The sequence below is a fragment of the Cibotium barometz genome, chromosome 55 (genome assembly GCF_041138505.1).
Source record: "Cibotium barometz isolate CiBa-2024 chromosome 55, ASM4113850v1, whole genome shotgun sequence".
Lineage (NCBI taxonomy): Eukaryota > Viridiplantae > Streptophyta > Polypodiopsida > Cyatheales > Cibotiaceae > Cibotium > Cibotium barometz.
In genome coordinates, this window is record NC_141100.1 from 27,306,002 (window position 1) to 27,332,526 (window position 26,525).

Genomic DNA, 26,525 nt, shown 5'->3' on the forward strand with positions numbered 1-26,525 from the left:
CATTTCTCCTTGGCATTGACTCTGTCCTTGCTTTTCCTTGGAAGAGCCACATCAATAAAGTCTCCAAGCATGATTCTTGCCCTCATCAAGAAAGCTAGGGTTTGTAGGAAAATGCCTCAAAAATATGCATGAAAATTACAACACTTTTTTGATATGTGGAAAATGCCAAAAATAAGTCAAAACTTATTGAACATTGCTAATTTGGCTCCCAAAATAACCAATAATTTATTAAAATGTACTTTCTCAAGATTCTTGGCAAGATAAGAAAAACCAAAAAATGAATTTTCAAATTTGGAAAAATTAAAAAAATTAACCAACGTGGATAAAAGACAAGAGCTCTAATACCACTGAAAGAAAGCTATAACTAGATTAACCTAGATTAGCCTAGCTTAGCATGGATTAGCCTTAGATTAGTCTAGCTTAGAGTGATTAGCATAGGATTAGAGAGAGAAATGGTAATTTTTCATTAGCAAATGGATTACTACCCAATTAGGCTTATTTTGACTTATAGACATGTATGCCCCTTTCACACTAAACTTAAAAGTGTATATGGGCATGCCCAACCCTTGGCCCCTTTCACATACCCTTGATCCCTTAGCCTTGGGCCCAAATTGACTTAAGCTCCTTTTTAACTTGGTTACATTCCATAAATCTATTGTAAATCCGTTTCCTCACCCACTTATGGGTGTGGCTTGGCAACTCTAGTGCAAAAAGTAAAGTTTTTTAATTTTATTGATTAGTTTCAATAAACTATTTATCATTGACCATGGATTAGAAGGAAAGGGCATGTTATTGGATTTGAAAAAGTCAAAGAGAAAGTGTGCTAAATTTTCACCCTTAGATATCTTCATACATGTACTAAAAGCACTTGACACCTTTACATAAGGGCCATGTTGCCAATCTTACAAAAGTACATGAAGGTAATGCTCAAAGCGTTACCCATTATGTCAACCTTAAACCATCAATGAGCTCATGTCACATTGGCCAATAGGATGGATACATCTAGGGAACTGGCCCTTACCACTTGCCACAACAAATTCTCATCTAGGAGGAGTGCTTGGGTAGTTGAGCTACAAAGATAACAATGACACCTTTAGGGCATTACATAATTAGTCCACCATGAATCTATTCACGGGTGGCTGGTTAGCTCCTAGAAAAAGCTAACCACTACTCTGTACAATGTTATTGGAGTCAAAAGTTGAGTCCCCAAAACCAAAAATGAGGGAGAAGACTATCCATGTGATCAATGCTCAAACCAACGTATGATGGGCTATATTGTTGTATTGACAAAGAGGAGTGCTTGGGTAGTTGAGCTATGAAGGTAACAATGACACCTTTAGGGCATTACATAATTAGTCCACCACGAATATGCCACTGTTTGATGGCTCCTAGAAAAAGCGAATCACTACTCTATACAATGTTATTGGAGTCGACAGTTGAGTCCCCAAGACAAAAAATGAGGGAGAAGACTATGCATGTGATCGATGCTCCAACCAACATACGATAGGCTATATTGTTGTATTAATCAAGAGGACGATGTTGGCCTGTTGTTAACAACATTAGTGTAACTAAGAGATGAAGAATATGCATGGGTGGAGACAAGATCCCGAACTCCCTCCCTACATGCCTTACCTAGAGGGATAAGTGTGACGGCACCTAGTGGAGGCAGCTCGTGCTACCAAGCTTGTTATGAAGTGCCGTCCATGGAGATCTTCTAGGATGCGATTGTGGCATTTGTGATTAGATAGCACAAGCACCAGTAGCACCACTTGAATGGCTAAGACATAACCACGCGGCATTGGCGATGCTGTAATAGCTTCTAATTAACAAGTGGATTATCGCCAACTAGATCACATATATTGCATGGATTGAAACCAAACTAAATTCAATTTAGGTGTTGATATTATTTGGATTAAGATCTTGGGTATGTGCTGATTATGGCCTTATATAACCCTTTATTTAAGCATGCAATTAACACTTAATGAAATTCCTAAGTAATCTAATTAAGGTCTTACATAAAATGTTTATAAAATGGTTTGTTCGGGCTAAACTAGGATGCAAATTCATGCCTAGATTAGTGTAAGATTTATGTAGTCTACTATGTTTGTGTACTTCGGATTGGTAGCCATTTGTTTTACTAGGGTGAAGGGACAAATGTTTATTAATTGATTCATCCCTCACATTGGGGCTAGATTAGGATGCAAATTCATGCGCGGATTAGTGCAATATACTACGTTTGTCTACGTGAGACAAGTAACCATTTGTGGTACTAGTGTGAAGAGACTTGACATCTTTGAGATCGTGGGGTGGAAGTGGTGCTCTTATGAAGCTGTAGCTTGCTAAAAAAAAAGCTTTTAAAAAAGCTTTTTTCGTGCAAAAAAAAACCAAGTTAATCTAGCCTTGGGTGATGATTAGCATCAAGAAAACTAAGTGGATGAGAAGCTAAAAAAAGTGTTGACTATGTGTGTTGACTCTGTGTGCACATACGTGCGATTGTGTGTCTATGTGTGTGTGTTTTTGTGTGCATGCATCGATGTGTATGATGTGTATATCTTTGTGTGCGCATGCCAAGAGTGGGTGTGCATCTATGTGCTTATGTGTGGATTTATGTGGGTATGTACGTGCATATGTGTGTGCATGTGCATTATGAACCCTTGCTTATGCATATGTGTGCATGCATACGTGCACGTGACAAAAAAAGAGAGGATATTCTTTGGAATAAACTTATGGTTGTGCTCGAGACTCAAAAAACATATTTTTTAACCAATTAAAATAAAAACAAATCTTAAATCTATTCTGTTTTTGTTTCAAAATCTCTACAATATGTAGATTGGCTCGCATACATGAAAAATTATTTCTTAAAATAAGGGCTACTTAAAATCTTCGATGGTTTTTTTCTTAATACAAATACACTAGAATGGCATTTTTTGAAAGCTCTATTGCCATTCAAAATCGAAGTCAATCTTATCGCTCCAAAATCGAAGGGTTCGCGAAATCGAACCGCGCAGGAAAAAATGGCGACCTTGCTACCGCGGGCTGCCCGCATGGCGGCAGGCTCCACCCCTCGCCTGCTGCACACAGTCTCCCCCGCCATGGTCGCAGCGGCGGACGTTCCCTCCGTCCCTTCTCACGCGCCTCCGGCGGGCGTCTCCAAATCGGCGGACTTTGTTATCTCCAAGGTGGATGCGCTGATGAACTGGGCGAGAAAGGGCTCCATCTGGCCCATGACCTTCGGCCTGGCGTGCTGTGCCGTGGAAATGATGCACACGGGCGCCGCTCGCTACGATCTGGACCGATTTGGCATCATCTTCAGACCTAGTCCTCGGCAGTCCGACTGCATGATCGTCGCGGGCACCCTCACTAACAAAATGGCTCCCGCTCTGCGCAAGTAAGCATCTTATCTCTCTTGATGTATGTGCAAATTGAGATACTTGTGCAAATTGTGTTTACTTGATGCCCCCCGCCCCGCCTGCCCGCCCTCTTCTCTCGCCCATATTTGTCTGCAGGCAATGCACGCACTTCAGATATAGGTAGGATCTCTGGTGCTATTTTTTCACCAAAGATCCAAAATCGATAGAAGTGCATTCCAAGAGATTTGTGCTTCCTCAAAGATTCAGAATCATTTCATAGTGGTGTTTCAAGCCCCACACACCAGCAGAGCAGAAAGCATGTGAACTCTCTATTAGGCTGGGGACACCGTTCTATCTTCACTTGTTTGCGTATGCCGTGAGGTTCTTTACCCTCTTTCTAAAGCTAGACTCCTTTTTCTTTGGTTTAACATGCTCAAAAAGTCAAAATTATTAGGCCATGGGGGCTGTATGCTGGGCGATTTGATTGCTGCAGGCTTGGTTCTGCCGCGAACTTTTTGGCTGAATGGTGCTGGTTTATAGCCATGCACTTCTTCACTCAGCTGGATGTGTGGTTTTTTGCTTCTGCATCTGTTGGTCATATTGATACTGTATTTTTTGCCGCCATTTTGCTGTTAACTTTGCATCTGCTGCATCAGCATTTGTTTTGTGCACTGCATAGAGTTTCTAAGAGAATGTAGGGGCTGGTGCTCGTAAGTGAAGCTGAAAGTAAGTTAGCGTGCTCTCCCCATTGAGTTTATTCCATCCCAAGTTTGCATCCACTGTAGGCTTCTGCTCTGCTCTATCTACTGCCTTCATGTCCTAGGCCTCCCTCCACCTCTATACATTGAAAGAGAGCTACGTGAACTGTTTTTACTAATAATTATAAAGGAAAGTTGGTTGTATCAATCTTTATGTGGATCAAAGCTAGACTAGTTTCTCTCTGCTAGGGATTGTATCACAAACTTCGTGGTATGCTCTGTGTGGCTGGCAAATTCTCATATTGTGCCTAGACTTTGTGTTATTTACAATAAAGGCAATATGAGAGATTAACATATTTAATTTTGGTTAGGGAAGGGGTTTGTTGCTCATGCTCTTTTGTTGTGGTGGATAAAAAATGGGCTTGTCCTTGAGATAGGGTTTGTATCACAAACTTTGTCAAATTGTTAAGAGTATAGTAGAAGCGGTCAACAATACACCATTTAAACAATGGAAAACCTTGAGATAGGGTTTGTATCACAAACTTTGTCAAATTGTTAAGAGTATAGCAAAATCGGTTAACAATGCACCATTTAAACAATGGAATTGAAAAACACACTCTCTCTCTCTCTCATAGAATTTATTTTAGGCAACAAAAAAGAGTACTTCATGCAACTAGATTGCTTAGCTTAAGAGCATGTGCAAACTAATCCACTACCTTTATCTTGGTTGGGTCTAAGGCAATGCCATTAGGACCAATGATATAGCTGATATTAGCAACATGTTGTATCAGTCTCTATACTTGCGCTACCAACACTAGCGGATGCCTTAAATACTCTACCGGCCTTATCTTGGTTATGTCTAAGGCAATGCCATTAGGACCAATGATATAGCTGATACTAGCAACATGTTGTACCAGCCTCTATACTTGCACTACCAACATTGGCGGATGCCTTAAATACTCTACCAGCCTGATGTATTTGTTGTGCTACCTGCATCGGATGTCCAGAATGCTGTACGGGTTGTACTAGGTTCCCCATTGATTGATATTTTCCTTATGGTTATTATTTGGCAATTTCACGTATGAAAATTTGTGTATGTTGGCTTATTGTGCACGAGGAGAAGAATCAATACTACCTGCACAGGATGTTGACCAAGTTTGGATGTTTGTAAAGCCCCCTTAGAACCATCTAATACACAAGCTAAACACACAAGGTTAGTACATGCAGAAGGGTCAAACTCACCTCCCAATTGTAGATTCCATCAGGAATCACCCTCGAGCTAGGGACTAGGGTTCCACTCCCCACAGGCCAAGCCAGTTAGCCCTGCTGTCCCATACCACCAGTGCTTGGTCCTAAGGGACCTTTGGCAAGACCGCTTGTGAACGCCATGTCCATGGCTGAATGAATTACCAATAACCCATAAGTAACTTATATAGGGACTATTGCCGCTATGAATAACAGTCGAGTTATAAATACCCAGTAACCATGGATTATCACTAATAATGAACCCTAGCCTCTCATAACCTGCATATGATCTTCCCCTAATCCTACCGTTCCCCAACCTTGACTAGATTAGGTCCTAATCCTGAGGGTTAGTGTTAGGTACATAACATACTTCCCCTCCTAAGACCTTTTCTCTCTAGGAAAGGAAACAAAATCAAGGAATTTTTGCTCCAAGCTAGCAACTGTCTCTCCCAAGTCGAGTTCTCCATCCCCAGTCTGTCTTGATCGTATACTCAGGAATCAACTTATTCCTAAGCTTCCTCTCCTTGAGATCCAGTATAAGCTCTGGCTCATATGGGACAAAGGACAAGTCCTCAACCTCTACCAGGTTCTGAGGTGTAACTACGTTATCCTTAGTTCCTAGTTTCTTCTTGAGTCTACTTACATGAAAAATTGGATGAACTTTTACATTAGGAGGCGAGGCAATTCTAATTCATAAGTCACCTTACCAATCCTTTTCAAGATCCGATAAGGTCCATAGTATCTAGGGGACAACTTCCCAACCTTCCCCGTTTGTAACGTCTTAGAACTCTTGGGTATCCGTAGATAAACAAGCATTCTCTCGGAAAACTCCCTCGGGGAATGCTTCATATTAGCATAAAACTGTGCTCTATCTTGAGCACTCTTGATAGATTCCTGTGCATTGACTAGCATCTCCTGCATATTTGCTAAGAAATCTCTAGCCGCATCAATCTTTATACCCTTGAGTCTTGATACAGTTATCGAAGACTTGGGTTGGTAACCGTACATCAACATAAATGGATTGTCACCAGTAGCCGAATGCTTAGCACTATTGTAGGCAAACTCGACCATTGGGATGTATTGCTCCCAATCAGATGGTTGTTTGGAGACATGCATGAAGCGTATCCTCCAGAAGCTGATTCACCCTCACCGTCTGCCCATCGAATTGAGGATGATCAAAGGAACTCATACTCATCGTAGTCTCCAATTTTTGGAAAACTAGTTGCCAGAAGTGTCTAGAAAACTTTGAGTCCCTGTCACTCGCTATGTCGCAAGGCATCGCTTCCAATGAAATGGTCGTTTGGAGACATGCACAAAGCATATCCTCTAGAAGCTGATTCACCCTCTTCGTCTACCCATCGGACTGAGTGAAACTCCCGGTAGTTGCATAACAAACTATCCAATGCTAATCACACTTAGCCAACTTTAATCGTTGCTGAATTTTGAAGCAAACCACTCAAAATTTTCAGCAATCACTTGAGAGAGAGAAGAATGGAAGAGAGAAAGTGGACAACATAGACTCGGAATGGCCGGGCCCCTTCACAGGTATATAAATTATTCCTCTAGAATTTTTAGAAAGTGTATTGGTTGATTAAATTCAGCATGGTATCAGCATCAAACAAGATTGAAAACCAATGATTTGGAATCTCCTAATTTGTACGTGATGGCTTACGATACATTGGAGAAACTCACCCGTCTGTGTGTCACCCCAATGGCCTTCCGATGGATCACACAACTAGTTGTCTTCTCTTGTGTGTTGGATGCACATAAGAGTGTAGTCCTTTGAAGAAGAATTCAGCTAGCTTTTCTTCAAGGGCTTTGAAACACTTTCTCACATACACTTGGGCAACACCTCTGCCACGAAGTGATGGTCTTCTCTTTTGCAAAAGAATCTCCGCATTTGATAGAGTAGCTTTAGTCTCCTTGTCTTCTTGCTCTCAAGCTCGAAGTGTTGTTTCTCTCTCTCAAAATGATTATGAAGTTCTTGCCTCTCCTCTCACATGTGTATAATGAGGATAGTTAGCCTCTTTTTATAGTGAAGTTCTTTCCTCCTTTTCGAAAATAGAAAGAGATGGTTTCTAAAAGTGCATCTCCCTTTTTGAAAATAGAAAGAGATGGAATTAATGAGTGTGCATGAGAAACTTTCTTAATAGTTCTCTTCTCAAAATAGAAAGAGATGGTCTAATCTTCTTTTTTTAAAATAAAAAGTCATGGTTCTTCACAAGTAACTTTCCTCCTTCAAGAAATAGAAAGAGATTCTGATAACTAAACTTCTAGAATGAGTTTGCATGTTCAGCTGAAGGGAAAGTTACTTAGCGGGCATGGGCGAGCAGATTCGTCGCCATGCTTTTTTTTTTCCCTTGGGTGTTTTTGACCGTTTTGATTCTGATTCTGACCTCCGTTTTTCCCAAAAGATGAAGGGAAAGTCCTTAAATCAGATTTTGATCCTAAAAGTTAGTATATCTTTAAAATTTGTTGAAATTGAAAGTTGTTAGGTATAAGAATACTTAACCTCTTGCAAAATACAAGTAGCTAGATCAACAAGCAGTAACATGCATACATTTGATGCATAAGGATGAATGCCTAGGTGTTCACACATTGCCAAAACATCATTCAATGCAAGTTCTTAAAGCAACTTAATGTGCATGTGCCTAAGGTGAATACCATCCGTTCAATACACTTTGTATCCATCTATACCCTCTCCCATAAAGGTAAGAGTGCATAGTCCATCATGCTTTATAAAACATGTCTAATTAGTAATCACACTTTCCCACTTAGGGATGGAAGTATGTCCATGGCCAATCATACTTCCACACTCAGGGATGGGAAGCATGTCCAATCATACTTTCCCGCTCAGGGATGGAAGCGTCATGTTCATTCATGGGTTTCACCAGAATAAGAACTCATGTCTAATCATGAAGCTTGTCGTGCTAGGTCAGACAACATGTCCAAGCTATACTTATCTTCAAGATTCTTGATACAAGATTCCATGTACATGGTTAGGGTTTCTCACAAACATAGGTGGGTGACACTGAGGATGATTGAAGGAACTCATACTCATTGTAGTCTCCAATTTTTGAAAAACTAGTTGCCAGAAGTGTCCTGAAAACTTGGAGTCCCTGTCACTCACTATGTCGCCAGGCAACCCATCTAATTTGAATAACTGCTCGACAAACTGCTAAGCCAAATCAATTGCTCTCACGGTTAACGTTGCAGGTAAAAATCTCGCCATCTTTGTTAGTTTGTCGACCACCACCTAAATAGCATCATGCCCTTTGTCGGTGCGCGGTAACTCGACAATAAAATCCATGGAAATACTTTTTCGTTTCCCAAAAGGGATCTCTAGAGGATGTAATAACCCTCCAGCATCTAAGATGCTCGGCCTTATTCACGTGATGTAAGCCCAGCGGGGCATGCTGTGACAGATTCAACCACATATCCAAGATATAATGATAGAGAGAGGGGACAGAGAGAAGGGAATAGGGATCTTGCATAGTACACCACACTGAACGGGGAATAGGTGCCACCCACCTTTAGAAATTTATTCAAGAACAATCCATGGGCACGCTGGCCAAGATCAATACAATCAACGAATACAAAACAAACAGATATGCCGATGTAGGATATCCAAGTCGATGTCAAGGCACAGGATCTCTGATGCCGAGCACACCACGGGGATGATCCACAAGTATCTCTCATCGAGCTAGTACCGGATCCAATATCCAAGTCCAAGTTCCAAATCCAGATCCAGATCCGAGTCCAAGTCCAAGTTCCAAGTCCAAATTCTAGTCCAAGAATCACTAGCTCATCCCATGAGTAATCTCCACAACTCCTACAGCCTTGTCGATGAAGAAAACCATGGAAAAGCTCTTTTTGGCAAGAAAACTGATATAAAACATGTTTTAATGGTTTTCAAACGATAAAAACCTCGAAAAAGCTATTTTTAGGGTTTTTGAAATTTTCAGTCTGTACAACTCCCCACATGTCTGTTCAGCTCCATACATGCGTCCGTTTCGCCCATTCACATGCACATGCCCATACAAGTCTAGGACTGTTCGTACATCTGAAAAGCAAGTTGGAGAAGGTGTTGATGGCAAAGAAGAAGCTCTCCATGATCATAATGATACCCACACACACTCCACGATCTCCTTCATGATGCTACATGACAGGTTCTAGCCTTTTTATACTTGAAGAGGGCTCTGCTTTTTGCCAAAAGCTTAACTAAGCTTTTGCTTTTGCCTTTTTCCCTTTGCTTTCCACTTTGTAATAAAATATTACTTACTTTTGTCAAAGTCCTTTAACTTTGCTTTTCTAACTTCGGGGCCTTGCTTTTCGACCATGGAGTTGCTTTTTGGAAAAACGGTTTTTAGCTTTTTGGTCCGGCTCAGTCTCCTCTTGCCAGTGGTGTCCCTGGCTTGCGGTCAACCTAGTTTGACTTTTTGCTTTTTCTTGCTCTATGTACTTGCCAATTCCGTAACCTGCTTCTGGTAAGTTTACGTATTCCTCTATAGACATTTGAAGTACTTTGACTCCCTTGCAGTAATCCCTGTGTCAGATACACTTTCATATGTGTATTCCTTTGTTGTGCAACATGTCCAGAAACACCAATGAATTGTTCAGCATGTTGTCCATGGAGAACAAGTTGGATGGAATCAACTATCCCATGTGGGAAGTTGTAGCAGACATTAGAATCCCGTTTCTTTGCCTCGTGGAATTGGAGTGGAGTCAGGCGCCTTTTGAGTGGCATGAATAAGGGATCCACTCGTTGTGTTGGCAGGGAGCACTGGTACTGATAACTGTATTCTGGGACTGTCAGATACTCCCCTATGCCATTCCGGATATATGCCAAAATCTGCCAGGCGAGGGTTGGTATCATCTACTTGGATTGCCGCATAGCCTCCCCTTGTATGCACTGGGTGTTGTTTGTGCTATCTGCAGAAACAATAGGTGATCATGAATGTGGCAATTCTTCTCTCCAGCAGATCAGCCAAGTGCGGATTGGCCAGCTTGGTGTGACGAGCCACATTCTCCCATTTTTGCTTTACCTCATCCCATTCCTTCGCACATCAGCTTCAAAGTTTGCGGGTAGAAACTTCTTGTTGAACAAAGTCTTGAATTCAGTCCACGTCTTTGGCTCGGTCCCTTCTTGTACTACTTTTAGCTACCAATTCAAGGTGGCATCCTTCAAATACATACGAACCATGCGAAGCTTTGACTTTTCGGAGTAGTTGTCACCTCCAAAAGTGTCAAATCCCACAAGGATCACCTCGTAGAACGCTCCTGGTACAAGACTCGAAACCTGCAAACAAACCAAACAAACGTGAAGGGGGTGCATGCTTGACTCGCCTCCCAACCTTGACAGTCGTGGGCAAGCCCACAAGTCTTGGCTGTCCCTACCGAGCCACGAGCTGAGCTAACTAGATGGACGTACCGACCAATTCTCTACCTCGTGACGTCCCATACCGCCACGAAGCTACCCTTGCGGGCCTCGAGACTGCTACCGGCCTCGGTTGCATATAGCAGGTGCATGTCTACACTAGATCCAGGCTCTTGACCATAGAGCTCTCACAGAGACACGCAAGACTCTATGAACTAATGACTAACCTTGGCCACCCTTTTATAGGCTCTTGGCCGGTCATCGAGCGTCCACACTTGGGCGCCCGCCCGTCCATACTTGGGTGCCCGCCCGTTAGTCTATCCCTAACTCAGCTCGCCAATCAGCCTGCCTAGCTTCAAGCTTCCCCAAACCTCGAAGCTAGTCTTGTGTGCGTGTAGCACACGGTAGATACACATTGTGCACATGACAAAAAGTAGCAAATTGCTTAACAAAGGATAAAGCTTTCTGGGTATCCTGCTTTCCATGAAAAGCATCAAACTTGACGCTCTTCTCTCTCAACTTGAAGTCCATCTTGTCGGTTGATGTCTCTCTGTTACGACCTTGTGTTTTTCCCTCTAGACAACAAGCAGGTGGGCATGGGCACGGGATGGATAGTGTGAACAAGCATCGGTTGGATATGAAAAGAAAACTCATAAGGGTGGCCAGGCCAAAGTGTGAAAAGAGGACAAAAGGGAGTTTTTGAGTTTATAAGGTTTTTAAACCTTTGATGACTTAAAAACATTATTATTATTTTGAGGCATGCATTTTTAATGTTGCTTTTGGCATTTTTGAAAAGCGAATCGCCTCTTTAAATAGACGAAGGTTGGCGCATGGAGTATGGGCATCTCCTTGAGGTGGTCGCCATGTGGAGTTGACATGCAACGCGTGGTATATACAGGAGCGGCTGTGTGTATGTGGTACAGGCGACTACACAAGCGGGCGCATCATCTTGCGTAGGGCTGCGTATGGCTGTGGGCGCCGGGTGGGCTTCAGCCAGGTGCTGCTGCGCATGGGCTGCAGCCAGCAAGGAGGCACCAGGCGGTTGGGCTACAGCCAGCAAGGGGCAGCAACGGGCAGCCAGTCGGGCAACCAGAAGGAGGCGCCAGGGGGGAGGCGAAACATGGGGGAGGCGAAACAGGGGGGAAGCGCTGCTGGACAGAGACAGCCGACCACTGTATAACCTCTCTCTCACCATAAGAGCCTGGTGTGTTTTCTCTTTTGTGTGTCATGGATGTACGAGAGACTTTGAACAAGAGAACAAGCTATAGATGCACGAGACAATGTTCATGGGAGAGATGTTGTGATTTCTTTTCATGTCGAACTTTTATGTGCTCAGGGATTTGCTTACAGGTTCTCTATGTTTCTCTCGCTTGGTGCTATGGAAAACAACCCTGGGTTTTTGGCACCGTGATTGGATGGTGCATATATGGGTTTATCTGTCATGGAAAACAGGACATTGGTTTTCAAGAGGAAATCGGACTTTGGTATCGAGGAAACAAGCCTATGGTTATGGGATACAGGTCTATGGTTTATCAGATTCAGGTCTTTGGTTTCATGTGGAAAACATGTCTTTGGAATTCATGTGAACAAGTTCTAGTTTTCTCGAGGTTAACTATAGGAAGGACATGTGGTTTGGTACAGCCCTACTGCTGTTTGGGAAAGGGTTGTGGGATCCATGATAGAGATGGAGAAGACCTTTTCAAGCAAGGAGGTGTCGTACAGGTGTGCCTTCTCTATGGAATGCTTTGCTGTAATAGCGAGAGTTCTTATTTGGAAGTCTTGGGTGAAAAGCTAAAAGGGATCCTATTGGTAGAGGATTCTACAAGTTGTACTTTGTACTCAAATCTTGTTCAAGTAAAGAAATACCGCAAGGGGCGCCATTGTGTTTTGGAGCCAATCGGTGTCCTTGTACTATTTGCAGGAGCACTCTAGCTCCCCCTGTTTTTCCAGGTCCCCATGGGTGATGAAGTGTTTTGTGTGCGTCACCGCCCGTCAAATTTCTGAAGGCCGGTTTCAGTCTCCTTTGCCTTCCTTTCCCTTACCTATCTTGAAGAAGCTGCATCTAAGAAAGTAGGCCTCTGAATAACATCCTTGTAGAAATAGATCCATAGTTGTAGATCCTTTTGCAATGGTGATTGGCCTTTGGCTTTGTTGGCTCGATCCTTGATGAAATCTTCAAACATTTGAGTCCTTCTTTGGTCTTGTTTTCTCTTGGTTCTCCAAGCAAGGACTTCTTCGTCTTCGAGAAATCGCATGAATCGCTGAAAGTCATGGTACTCTTTTGATGACGGTGATGTGGCTGACTGCTGTTGGTACACGTGGCGGCTGGCTTATAGGTTGTCACGATTGCAGGCACTTCACGGTGGGTCATGGTTGTAGGCACTTCACGGTGGGTGACTGCAGAGGATGACGTGGCAGGTGTTGCCACGTAGGCAGCTGACGTGGTAGGCGTTGCAGTCATACTGGCGCACCCAAGCAAGAGAGAGAGAGAGAGAGAGAGAGAGAGAGAGAGAGAGAGAGGCGATGGGCAGCTAGATGCGAAGGTGCCGGGCAGCAAAGATAAACGCAAACGCGTCGGGTAGCAAAACGCGCAAGGAAAATCGATGGAGAAAAGCATCGGGCAGCCCAAAAACACACACGCGTTGATTTTTTCGAACGCTAAGCGTTATGTAATTTTTGTTTATTAAAAAAGAGAGAGAGAAAAGCTATTCGAAGAAGAGTTTAATGAAATAAAAGCTCTTGTATTAGTTTTTTTTCTTAAGGGGGAAAAGCATAGCTTTTCACCCCTAAACTTGTATAAAAAGGGGGCCAAGGCTCTTGTATCCCAAGAGATCTCCTCTACGTGGAGCAAGGGGATTTCTTCTCGGGAATTGTACAAGGGCTACGCCGACTTCAAGTGATAAATAAATACCTGTGGGAGCGCCACGTTTGGGCCAATTGGTCTTTTGTGCAAGAGCACTCTAGCTCCACTTATTCTTTTTCTTCTTCCTCCAAGTTTATTCTTCCAGTTCGTAAAGAGTTTTAAGTGTGATTAAGTGTGCTCACCGCTCGACAAGTTTTTGAAGGCCGGTTTCAAGGTTCCATTGTTGGGATTCATCGTCAACTTTTTCAAGGGGCGAGCCTGTGGTCGACACATTTAATTCTATGGCTGGAACTAGTGCGGGTGTACCCAACATGGGCATGACTGGGAGCTATGGTAGGCAGCCAAGTATGCATGGAGGTATGCCAGGAGGTATGTATGGAACTTTTGGTGGTGGTGGTGGAAGTGCTTTTGGTATGCATGGTATGGGAGGTGGTATGATGGACATGGGATCTAATGCTGTGGGCAATTCTTTTCTCAAACCACATCCATATGATAATCTTGTTCAGGGCGAGAAGCCAAAAGATCATAAAGAGGGTGGTGCTGCAGGGAAGTTTGATACTTTTAATGGTGCAAAGGATCGTCTGAAGGCTCTCACATTCATTCAACAGTTTGATGGGGCATTTTTTGGTGGTAACTTCACAGAGGCATCTAAGGTGCGAAAGGCAGCTTCTTTCCTAAAGGGAAATGCTCTTCAATGGTGGTCGAGACTTCTTCATTAGGGAATAGCACCTAGCACTTGGGTGGAGTTCAAGCAAATCTTCTCTTCTTTATGGTTGACACTAACTTTTGAAGTGGATGTTATGACAGCTTGGCATCGATTAGATTCGAGAGATTGTAGCAATCTGGAAGGGTATAACAAGAAATTTTGGGATGCTTTGCTACCGGTCACATCCTTTAGGCCCGTGTCATTGGTTGAGCAGTGTAACATGCGGAAGCTTCGGAGAAGAATCGGTAACTTCAATACTCAGAAATCAGCACTCTTTTCGCGACGGAAATTAACACACCAACTGAAAGGAGATGTGCAGAAAATAGAGAGAGGGAGAGAGAGATGGAGAGGACACAGTATTGGGTCCCAAATACCCTCTGTAGGGCCCCCACCACGGATGGTGTATTTGCTTTATTAGAATGATGTAAATCTGAAAGAAAATACAGAAGTCTTGGACCTTTCTTGGCTGGGAATTCCCTACCCTTGACCTGAAATCCTTCACCCCTTTGCTTAGCACCCTTTTGGCTTGTCTAGCCTCTTATGCTTGAGCTCTTGGTGAGAAAATGAGATGATTGAATGGGATTGTGGGCTCTCCCTTTTATACTACCCCTACTACAGCAGTCGGCCAGTACTACTGTAGGCGGCCAGCAATAAATATTCCCATGAGTGCATTTCCAGCATTAAATGCTGAAAATATTCACATAAAATGCTGCGCATCACTTTATTGCATGGCTGGGCACTCATGCGCATGGGAAACAGGGCTAGGCACTTAGGCGCCTGCTGCCTGGGAGGCTGGGTACTGAATACCCCCTTTTCTGGAGGCTGGGCAGTCTGTATGGGCTGCCCCATACTTGCTTTATACCTCTCCCAGGGCTGGATAACCAGTTGGCTACCCCTGGCCTGCCCATGGGCCTGTCCTACAGCGCCCCCATGGCCTACCCATGGCTGGTGGGTACAGCCAGGGCCTTCCTGGCCCTCATGGGGGTGGTTTCACACCATCCCCATGCCCACACTACGACTTGGGGTAGCCCCATGGGCTGGCCCCTTGTCCTAAACAGTGGCCCCTTGTCCTAAACACTAACTACCCAGTGATCTGGCATCCGGTACCATACTAGTTACACAGAGTCACTGACATCATTCCAGAGGGAGACTCACAGCGCGGACTGGCACTGTTTCATGTGCAGGACAGTGCACACCTGACCTTAGACTCCTGTGCAGGACAATGCACACCTGACCTCGGACAACTGAGATGGATCCCTGGCTGACTCGTCCTGGACCGGGCTCACATGGGACCAGTTCACCATCCCAAGTCCTGCACCTTCTGTACAGAAATGTCTACGTGGCATCCAAGTGCGGGATGCACATGACAAGCAGGTAGAGACATATTGCTGTGGGTTACCCAAGGAGCTTCGTGATTATTGCATTAAAACAAAGGTCATTAATATGACTCAGATGATAGAAAATGCTCAGGTTGGATATGCCATGCTTACTGGGCAGATGTCAGGATTTAAGGATCAACGTCTTTTCTCAAAGAAGGCATTTAAAGAGGCCAAGGAGTCAAAGGACAACAAAGACACTGAACCTCGAGAGAAGGGGCAATCCAAGAAGAGGAAATTTCAGTCCTTACCTCAAAGGACGAATGAAGAAAAGAAAGAACTTATAGCTACCAACAAATGTTTCTCTTGTGGAGAAGAGGGACATTGGTACTATAGGTGTCCGAAGAGAGCACTTAACAACACAGATGACTCACAGGAAGAGCCTAAAGCAAAGAAACAGAAACCATCCGCCGGACTAGTATCTAACTTGATAGGGTTGAAGCAAGGGGATGCATCTTCAGAGTTGTGCAGAGCATGGGGAAGACTTCGAGATCAGGAGGTTTTGATCTTTTTCGATCCTGGGGCTCGTGCAAACTTCATCACCCCCGAGCTTGCGGCAAAGTTGGACGTCAAACCAGAGGAGATGGGTGTGTTGCATGAGGCTACTTTGGCTTGTCCTGGACATTCGGTTAAGGTTACACCGATCATTGGGAAACTGCGTCTCAGTGTGCAGACTTACACGGACAGAGGATGATTTCTAAATTATGCCTTTGGAGGGTTGTGATGTTTTGTTGGGTATGCCTTGGTGCCATAAAGTTAAAGCGGTAGTAGATACCTCATGGGATTGATTTGATTCCTAGAAGTTCACCACCGAATAAGCCACCCTATAGGGTGAGTGCAGCCCAACAAGAAGAGATTATGAGCCAAGTGCGTGATCTGTTGGACAAAGGGTTGATTCAGCCGAGCTCTTGGCCCTATTGTTCACCAGTGCGTTTGGTACAAAAGAAAGATGGTTCTTGGCGGATGTGCATTGATTACACGGCATTGAATAAGATTACCATCAAGAACAGATTCCCTATACTTCGAATCGATGATATTTTGGATCGGTTACAGGGAGCAGCTTACTTTAGTCGCATTGATTTGAAGAGTGGATATCATCAAATTCGCATCAGGCCAGAAGATGTGTACAAGACAACTTTCAGGACAACTTTTGGACTTTACGAGTTTTTGGTCATGCCTTTTGGTCTTATGAATGATGGATCGGATTTTTCGATCCCATCGTGCTTTTGTGGGCACCTTCTTTGATGATATGATTATGTTTGCTCATTCAGAGAAGGAGCATTGGGAGCATTTGACCAAAGTGTTTGAGGAACTCAAAAAGCATAGGTTGGTTGTCAATGGAAAGAAGAGTGAATTTTTCATGCAGGAGATTCACTTTCTTGGGCACATAGTGTCTAAGGATGGCATCGGGATGGATCCAACAAAAATTGAAGCGATAAAGAATTGGCCGGATTTGTAGACTATACATGATGTGCGAAGTTTCTTAGGACTTTGTTCATATTATAGGAGGTTTATCCGATTCTTTGCAGAAATTGCTTTACCTTTACATCACCTGACCAAAGAGGATGTAAATTTTCGATGGACAGAGAAGAAAGTGGAAGTTTTCAATAAGCTTAAGGAAAAGCTAACCACTGGTCCAGTTTTGGTTTTACCAAATCTACATAAACCTTTTGTGTTACAGTGTGATGCATGTGGGAATAGCATTGAAGCTGTTCTTATGCAAGATGGACATGTTATTGCTTATGAGAGTAGAACTCTATCACCAACAGAAAGGAATCTGCAAGTGTATGAGAAGGAGCTTCTTGCGATTATTCATGCTCTTTCTACTTGGAAGCATTACCTTCTTGGGGCTGATTTCATTGTTTAGAGTGATCATCAGACTCTTCGATACATCCTTACTCAAACGAAGCTCTCAGAGAAGTATATGAGACGGGCGAACTTTTTGTCCATGTTTCACTTTCAGATTGTTCATGTGGATGGCAAAAAGAATGTGGTTGCGGATGCCTTGTCTAGGAAACCACATGTGGCCGCCGTCTCTATTATCTTTCATCATGAACTTGATGATATGCGAGAACAGTATGCTCATGACTCAGATTTTGAGTGGATTTTTGGTCGTTTGAGTGAAGGAGAGCGAGTTGATCATTATTCTCTCAAGGAAGTATTTTTGATGATGCATGACAAATTGTGTCACATCTCAGTTGAGGCAGAAGGTTTTGACAGAATGCCATGCTCCGCCTTATGGAGGCCATCGTGGTATTGAGGCTACAGTGAAAGCTTTGGAGGCATTCTTTTATTAGCCTACTATGCACAGGGATGTTGATGCTTTTGTTCGTGATTGCATCATTTGTCAGAAGGTGAAGTATGATCGTCAAAAGACACCTGGGTTACTTCATCCTTTGCCTATTCCAGATAGACCGTGGGAGAGTATTGCTATGGATTTTATCTTTGATCTTCCTACGACAAAGAGTGGGAATGATGGCATGTGGAGTATTGTGGATCGTTTCAGCAAGCAGGCTCATTTTATTCCAATCAGGAAGAAGATTAATGCAGAGCAAACGGTGAGGATGTTTTTGACAAATATCTTCAAGTACCATGGGATGCCCACGTCTATTGTCAGTGATCGAGATCCTCGAATGACGAGTTTATTTTGGAGAGCATTGTTGGAGAACATGAAGATTTCGTTGAAGTTCTCATCGTCTCTTCATCCACAAACAGATGGACAATCAGAAATTGCCAACTTAGTTGTACTGGATCTTCTAAAGTGTTATGTTTCGGATCAGAAGGAGCAGTGGGAAAAGTATCTTCCTTTGGTCGAGTTTGCTTACAACACCACCATTCACACTTCGATAGGTAAGGCACCTTTTGAGATTGTGGAAGGCGGGAAGAAAGTACCTCCGATCCTACATACAGAAGATAAGATCTTTGAGGCAGATCGTTTTGTGGAGAATATGGATGAGGCTTACAAGAAGATCAAGGTGGCTCTTTAAAGGACTCGAGAGAAACAGAGGAAAGTAGCAAGCCTTCATCGTCGATCAGTGGTTTTTGATTTGGGTGATTGGGTGCTTTTGAGATTTGAGAAGGCTAGACTCAGGAAAATGAAGGGTAAACATGTTGGGTTTTATGCTGTGTATGCACCCAGAGGAGTGCTAGTGATCATCAGTAGGTTACTGGGGCACTTTTTACTTCAGTTAGTGGAGGTTTTTTCCCCCAGTTTAGTTCAGTTTCACTTATATGCAGTTTATAAGTGTTTTGGTCCACCCGGCACATTTATGGCCGGACATGTGAACACTTATCTTTTAGGGTCACTATCATGTGGCTATTGTACTTGATTTTTCTTATCATTGAAGCATATTGGAAGTCGTGTTCTCTCATCTTGGTTTCCACGCTTGCTTGCTTGAACCTGTGTAAACCCTAACCCTAACCCTTGAGTGCCTTCAATTGGTATCAGAGCATTGAAGCTCTGCATTGCTGCTGCCCGTACAGCATACGTACACACCATTGTGCGCCGCCATCAGCTCAACGTGCGCATTAGCTGCCCATACGTACAGTCAAGCGCCGCCTACAACCTCAGTACCTGGTCGCCTTCAGTCGGTACTGTACCTGCATCGACTTCAGATACTGTACCTGCCCGTGCCTGGTCGCCTTCAGTCGGCCTTCAGCCCGTACACCTGTGCGCCGCCTGCATCACCTTCAGCATACGTGTACTAGCCCGTACAGTCAAGCGCAGCCATACAGCTGTGCGCCGCCTTCTGTAACCTGGTCGCCTTCAGTCGGGTATTGCAACAGTCAAGCGCCGCCTACAGTACCTTCATTTGTACCTGTTTTGAATGAGTGCGCCTGTCATCATCTGTACCTGAAACAGCAGCACACGCGTATACTGTACCTGATTCGAAGACTGCGCCAGGACAATACTGTGGAACTGGTAGTACACGACTGCAATAGTACAGTCAAAGTACATGAACAGTACAGCACCTCGACTGAGTTGCTGAGTACCTGCACAATACAGAAGTGTTTGGGTGCAGCAAATTTGGGCATTTTTGGGGCATTTTGGCATTGTGTACGCCATTTGCTGCTCTACTCAGTCATTGGTGCATTGAGCTGCACATTCAGAGGATTGAGAGTGCAGGCAGATTTGGGTGAACTGTATTCAGTGGAGTACAGTTGTTATCAGGGTTTCTGTTATTGGGTTTTTTGGTAAACAGGTACAACATTGTGCGTAAAGCATAATGGCAAATCAACAGCAAAGTGATGTATTCACATATTTGTCTAAGGAAGACAAATTGGATGGCACGAACTACTCCTTGTGGAGTTTTATGCTGAAAAATGTGCTTGTGGCAAAAGGTCTTTGGGATTTTGTTAGTGGTGATGAACCACGTCCAGGTCCATTGGCTCCAGAGACTCCTCCCCAAGGGGGTGCTCGTGGACGAGGACAACAGGTACAGGCTCCAGGACAGCCATTGCCTGTTCAGAGAACAAATGCTCAAAAGACATGGGATGCCAGGGATGCACAAGCTTTGTCACTCATTGCATTGTCAGTACAGAGGTCCATTATACCTCATATTCGTTCAGCTGGCTCTTCACAGAATGCATGGGTGACTTTGGAGCAGATGTATGCTGCTCGTAATGAGGCTAGGATCTCATTTTTGAAAAGAGAGCTGGAAAATCAGAAAATGAATGAAGGAGATGATATGTCTAGCCACTTAAACAAGCTGCAGGATTTGAGAGAGCAACTCATCAATGTGGATGAGATTATTCCTGAGACACAGCTTGTGTCCACCATCTTGCACTCTTTGCCAAGATCTTACTTGGCTTTCCATACCTCTTTGAACCTCAGCATGAGGAATGCTGTTGAACCCCTCAAGTATCAGGAACTTGTTGCTCTCTTACTACAAGAGGAGCAAATGAGGAAGAATATGAATATGAACACAAATGCTGAACAAGCATTTACTACAGGTCAAAAGGGGAAAGGAAAAACTCAGCCAAAGAGTGCAAATCAAAATTCAGGTGATGGTGGTTCTTCACAGGATACCAAGAAAGGTGATGGACAGCCCAAGAAGGGCAAATGTCATTACTGTAAGAAGCCAGGTCACTACATCACGGAATGTAGGAAGAGGATTGCCAAAGAGAAGGCAAAGGAAGCTGGGATGTCAGTTAATGATACTTCTAAAGCTCCTCCAGAGATTGCTTCTTTTGTTGAGGACAGGGATTACTGTTTTTATACATGCAGCTATGATGCCTCTTGGTCTTCACATGCACTCAGTTTGACAGAGCATGCATGTACTTGGTATTTTGATAGTGGTGCCTCAAAGCATATCACATCTCGCAGGGATTTGTTTAGTCATGTTGGCCCTGCCCCTGTTGGCAAAACTGTTTAGTGTGCCAACAATGCTTCATATCCAGTTCGTGGCATTGGGGAGATTCAGCTCACAGCCATTGATGGCTCCATTCTCCGCCTTACAGATGCTTTATATGTACCAGGGATAAAGAAGAATTTGTTGTCCATTTCTTCTTTAGCACATTGTGGAATGTAGGTCCACTTTGATGATGATAAATGCATGGTCAGAGACAAAGCTAATGCCTTGACCTTGATGCTTACTGGTACATTATGTCATGGACTTTATCAGTTGGATGCATTTCAGCCAGTGGATCAGTCTGCTTATCATGCATTCACTCTTACTCCAGCTATGGTTGATGCGGAGTTATGGCATGCTCGCATGGGGCATGTAAATTTTGGGAGTCTTATGCTTATGCAGCGACATAATATGTTTACAGATCTACCTCTCATGGAGAAGCCTCCAGATCATATTTGTGAAGGATGTATTTTGGGAAAAATGCACAGGTTTTCCTTCCCACGTGATCAGGCTCTAAGAGCAACTGCAAAGTTGCAACTTATACATAGTGATCTTTGTGGTCCCATGCAGACAAAGTCATTAGGTGGTTGCTTTTATTTTGCAACATTTATTGATGACTTCTCTCGTATATGCTGGGTCTATCCTTTGACACAGAAATCACAGGTATATGATGCATTTTTGGCCTTTGTAGCACTTGCTGAGACAGAGTCAGGATGCAAAGTGAAGACTCTCCGTTCTGACCGAGGGGGGGAATATATGTCACATGTGCTGAATTCCTTTCTTGGGAGTAGAGGTATAAAACATCAGTATACTACTCCTTACACTCCACAGCAGAATGGGGTTGCAGAAAGGAAAAATCGGTCACTCATGGAGATGGCTAGATGTATGCTAAAGGCAAAAAGACTACCACATATCTTTTGGGTGGAAGCAGTAATGTGTGCTTGTCATATTTTGAATCGATGTCCCACAAAGGCATTGGTTTCTATTACTCCTTTTGAGGCTTGGCATGGCCGCAAGCCTTCTGTATCGCATTTTCGTATCTTTGGGTGTCTTGCATATGCACACATACCCAAAGAGTTGAGGAGGAAGCTTGATGATAAAGCCACAAAATGCATTTTTGTTGGGTATAGCCGTGAGAGCAAGGGCTACAGGTTATATGACCCACTATCCAGGAAGATATTCATCAGTCGGGATGTGATTTTTGATGAAAAATCAGAATTATCCATGGCTGGTTATGAGGCAAATCAGGCTGAAAATGATGTGTTTGAAGGTCTACTACCCATGGAGTTTCATTCCACAGTTGGTGATCCAACTCATGAGGGTACTAGACAGCCAGCAAATGAGCCAGAAGCTGAACCAAATATGGGACAGCAGGCACCACAGGTCAGACATATACCTAGATGGTATTTGAGGACATTACAGGACAGCCATTTAGAGGGTCCTCTTGCTGGTCGTACTCGTAGGGAAACAAGGACCAATGAGCATGCACACATCATGGATTTGAATCTGGTTATGGCAGCCAGTTTACAGGATGATGATGAGCCTGATTCATTTGTAAATGCACGAGATAATGTGCATTGGAACAAAGCCATGCAGGATGAGATTGATTCTATTAAAAAGAATCAAACATGGGATTTGGTTGATCTGCCCAAAGGCAAGAAAGCCATTGGTACTAAATGGGTCTATAAGTTGAAAAGACATGCAGATGGATCCATTGACAGGTACAAAGCCCGTCTAGTTGCAAAGGGCTATGCACAGAAGAAGGGCATTGATTATGAGGAGACATTTGCTCCTACATCCCGTATGTCGACACTTAGGTGTGTCATTGCATTGGCTGCACATCGTGGTTGGGTTGTTCACCAGTTGGACATAAAGACTGCATTCCTACATGGGGACCTCGAGGAGGAAGTTTATGTATTTCAGCCCATGGGATTTGCAGAACATGGTCATGAGGGGAAAGTTTGCAGGCTGAAAAAGGCCTTGTATGGTTTGAAACAAGCTCCACGAGCTTGGTACGCAAAAATAGATGCTTTTCTACTCACTCAAGGATTTGTGAACAGTCCATCAGAGGCCACTCTGTATGTAAAGAAAGAAGACACAGATCTGCTGGTCATCAGTCTTTATGTGGATGATCTCTTGCTCATGGGATCAAATGATGACAAAATTGCAGCTTTTAAGGAGATACTGCAACAGACATTTGACATGTCTGACTTGGGCCTTGTACATTACTATTTGGGCATACAGTTTGTGCAGGATAACAGAGGCATTGGGTTGTTGCAATCACGTTATGTTGCTAAACTTCTGGAGAAGTTTAAATTTCAGGATTGCAAGCCTATTAGTACTCCTATGGAGCCTGGGATGAAACTGTCACTACAAGATGACAGTGTTTCCTTTGATGCCACTACATATGCTCAGGCTGTTGGGTGCCTCATTTACTTGTGTAATACAAGGCCAGATATTCAGTATGCAGTCTCTCAGTTGAGCAGATTCATGCACAGCCCACGGTTGTCACATTGGCAAGCTGTAAAGCGTGTATTCCGTTATTTGCAGGGTACCTTGTCTCTTGGGTTGCTTTATCCTAAGGGGGGTGACATGCAGTTACACGCTTACAGTGATTCAGATTGGGCTGGTGACTTTGATACCAGACATTCCACTAGTGGAAATTGTTTCTTCCTTGGCGCTTCATGCATTTCTTGGCTAAGCAAGAAACAGACCACAGTGGCCACTTCGTCTTGTGAGGCAGAGTACAGAGCAGCCTACACTACTACTGTTGAGTGTGTTTGGCTGCGTCGTCTCATGACTGATATGGATATTTCAGTGGAGGAGCCTACACCTATCTATACTGATAGTCAGAGTGCCATTGCTGTGGCCAGGAATCCTGTGTTTCATGCTCGCACGAAACACATTGAGATTCACTATCATTTTGTTCGGGAGAGACTCCAGGCAGGAGATATCAGTTCAGTAGGTTACTGGGGCACTTTTTACTTCAGTTAGTGGAGGTTTTTTCCCCCAGTTTAGTTCAGTTTCACTTATATGCAGTTTATAAGTGTTTTGGTCCACCCGGCACATTTATGGCCGGACATGTGAACACTTATCTTTTAGGGTCACTATCATGTGGCTATTGTACTTGATTTTTCTTATCATTGAAGCATATTGGAAGTCGTGTTCTCTCATCTTGGTTTCCACGCTTGCTTGCTTGAACCTGTGTAAACCCTAACCCTAACCCTTGAGTGCCTTCAAAACAGAGCTTATATCCTAATCTGAGTATGCGGTACTATGGGCCTTTTTAGGTGATTGAGAAGATGAGTGATGTTTCTTATCGTCTTCAGCTACTGGATCATTGGAGGATTCATAATGCATTCCATGTGAGTCTTCTTAAACCTTTTAGAGGTGAGGTGCCTATAGATCAAGTTGATGAGACACAACCAGAAGTCGAAGAACTAGATGAGATTCTTCAACCAGAACAGATTTTGGCACATAAAGAAAGAAAAGTCTGAGGAAAAGTTTCACGTCGCTATCTGGTCATGTTCATGATGTACTGTTGATCGTGGGTCTTGTGGGATAGCCATGAGCGGAGCAGGTAAAGCATCCAAGGGGACATGACTATTCACGAGATGGATGCTCTTGATTTATGTTATTCAGATGTTCTGTTTCAGTTGGCAGGACATAGTTTTCTCATTGGTCTCTTAGGTTCTGTTTCAATTGGCAGATCCTTTGAATGAACAATCGAGGACAATTGCTTTGTTTTAAGAGGGGGGTATGTTACAGGACTGAGTATTTTACCTCTTTTTCTTAAGCATTGTGATTATGTTTAATCATGTTTAGCATTCACTGATCATGTTAATCCTATATATGCATGTGTAAGTTTGTACACGTGTGTGGATGCAGATACATGTTTGGTGTGTGTACATGTGTGTGCATGTTCATGTACATATATGTGTGTTTTTCTTTTACCTTGCTGCAGGTGTAGCGGTTTCTCTCTCAAGACTTCTTGTGGGTCAGCCCAGTCAGTAGCTGACATGTGGCACTGCCACGTGGCACATGTACAAGAAGGTGATGTGGTTGATTGCTGTTGGTACACGTGGCGGTTGGCTGATAGGCTGTCATGGTTATTGCAGGCACTTCACGGTGGGTCATGGCTGCATAGGCAGGCTGCAGGCGTTGCCACGTAGGCAGCTGACGCGGCAGGCGCTGCAGTCATACTAGCGCACCCAAGCAAGAGAGAGAGGCGATGGGCAGCTAGATGCGAAGGTGTCGGGCTGCGGGCGCAGCAAAGATAAACGCAAACGCGTCGGGTAGCAAAAGGCGCAAGGAAAATCAATGGGGAAAAGCATCGGGCAGCCCAAAAACACACATGCGTTGATTTTTTTGAACGCTAAGCGCTATGTATTTTTTTTAAAAATTAAAAAAAAGAGAGGGAAAAGCTATTCGAAGAAGAGTTTAATAAGATAAAAGCTCTGGTATTAGGTTTTTTTCCTAAGGGGGACAAGGCTCTTGTATCCACAACACAAATTGGGTGGAGCAAGGGGATTTCTTCTCGGGAATGGTACCAGGGCTACGTTGACTTCAAGTGATAAATAAATACTTGCGGGGGCACCACGCTTTGGGGCCAATTGGTCTTTTGTGCAGGAGCACTCTAGCTCCACTTATTCTTTTTCTTCTTTCTCCAAGTTTATTCTTCCAGTTCGTAAAGAGTTTTAAGTGTGATTAAGTGTGCTCACCGCCCGACAAGTTTCTGAAGGCCGATTTCATGGGGCAAGAAAAATAGAAGGTAGAGCAGCGAGAACATGGTGAGGAGTGAGCGAATGGCGACAGAGAGCAGGGTGCGGGCAACAGTGCGTTGAGGAAGGCAACGATGGGAATTTGGGGCTGCTTACGAGGGCTTCGCGGTGATCGCGCACGAAGGGGAACTAAAGCAATGACTAGCACATCTCTTGACACAATGATCTTGCCTATATTAGGCACATAGAGTCTGTATCCCTTACTCTTAGTACTATAACCAATGAAAATACATTTGATTGCCTTTGCATCAAGCTTATGTCTTTGCTGTGTGGGCACATGCACATATGCCAAACACCCAAAGACTCTCATACGAGTCACCACTAGAATCCTGCCATTCCATGCCTCATAGGTAGTCATAGATTCCAAGGCTTTAATGGGGCAACAGTTAAGCACATAATTGGCGCACATAACCGCCTCAAGCCAAAACTTACTGGGCAGATCCTTGCTCTTGAGCATGCAACATGCCATCTCCATAAGTGTATAATTATCTCTCTTTCAACTCCATTCTGCTGAGGAGTATAGGGGGTAGTACACTAATGGGAAATACGATGTAACCGCATGTAGGATGTGAACTCATTGACAAATATTCTCCCCCTCAATCTGCACGCAATGTGACAAGCTTGTGTCCACAAGCATTTTCAGCCATGGGATGGAAGTCTTTGAAAGCTGCAAAGGCACCTGACTTCACTTTTAAACCATACACCCAACAAAACTGAGTGTAGTCATCAATGAACGTGATGAAGTACATGTGTCCTCCAAAAGATGGAGCCCTCATGG

The 26,525-nt window shown here is 43.7% G+C and overlaps 1 protein-coding gene across 1 annotated transcript in view; it reads left to right on the forward strand.

Moving 5' to 3' along the window:
* The first annotated feature begins 2,928 nt into the window (after nt 1–2,928).
* Nucleotides 2,929–26,525, forward strand: part of LOC147607560 (NADH-ubiquinone oxidoreductase 20 kDa subunit) — a 48,863-nt gene continuing 25,266 nt past the window's right edge. The window contains exon 1 of the mRNA XM_086790297.1: nt 2,929–3,388. Coding sequence (XP_086646423.1) covers nt 3,015–3,388 — 374 coding nt within the window. The 5' untranslated portion in view covers nt 2,929–3,014. The remainder of the gene's footprint in view (nt 3,389–26,525) is intronic.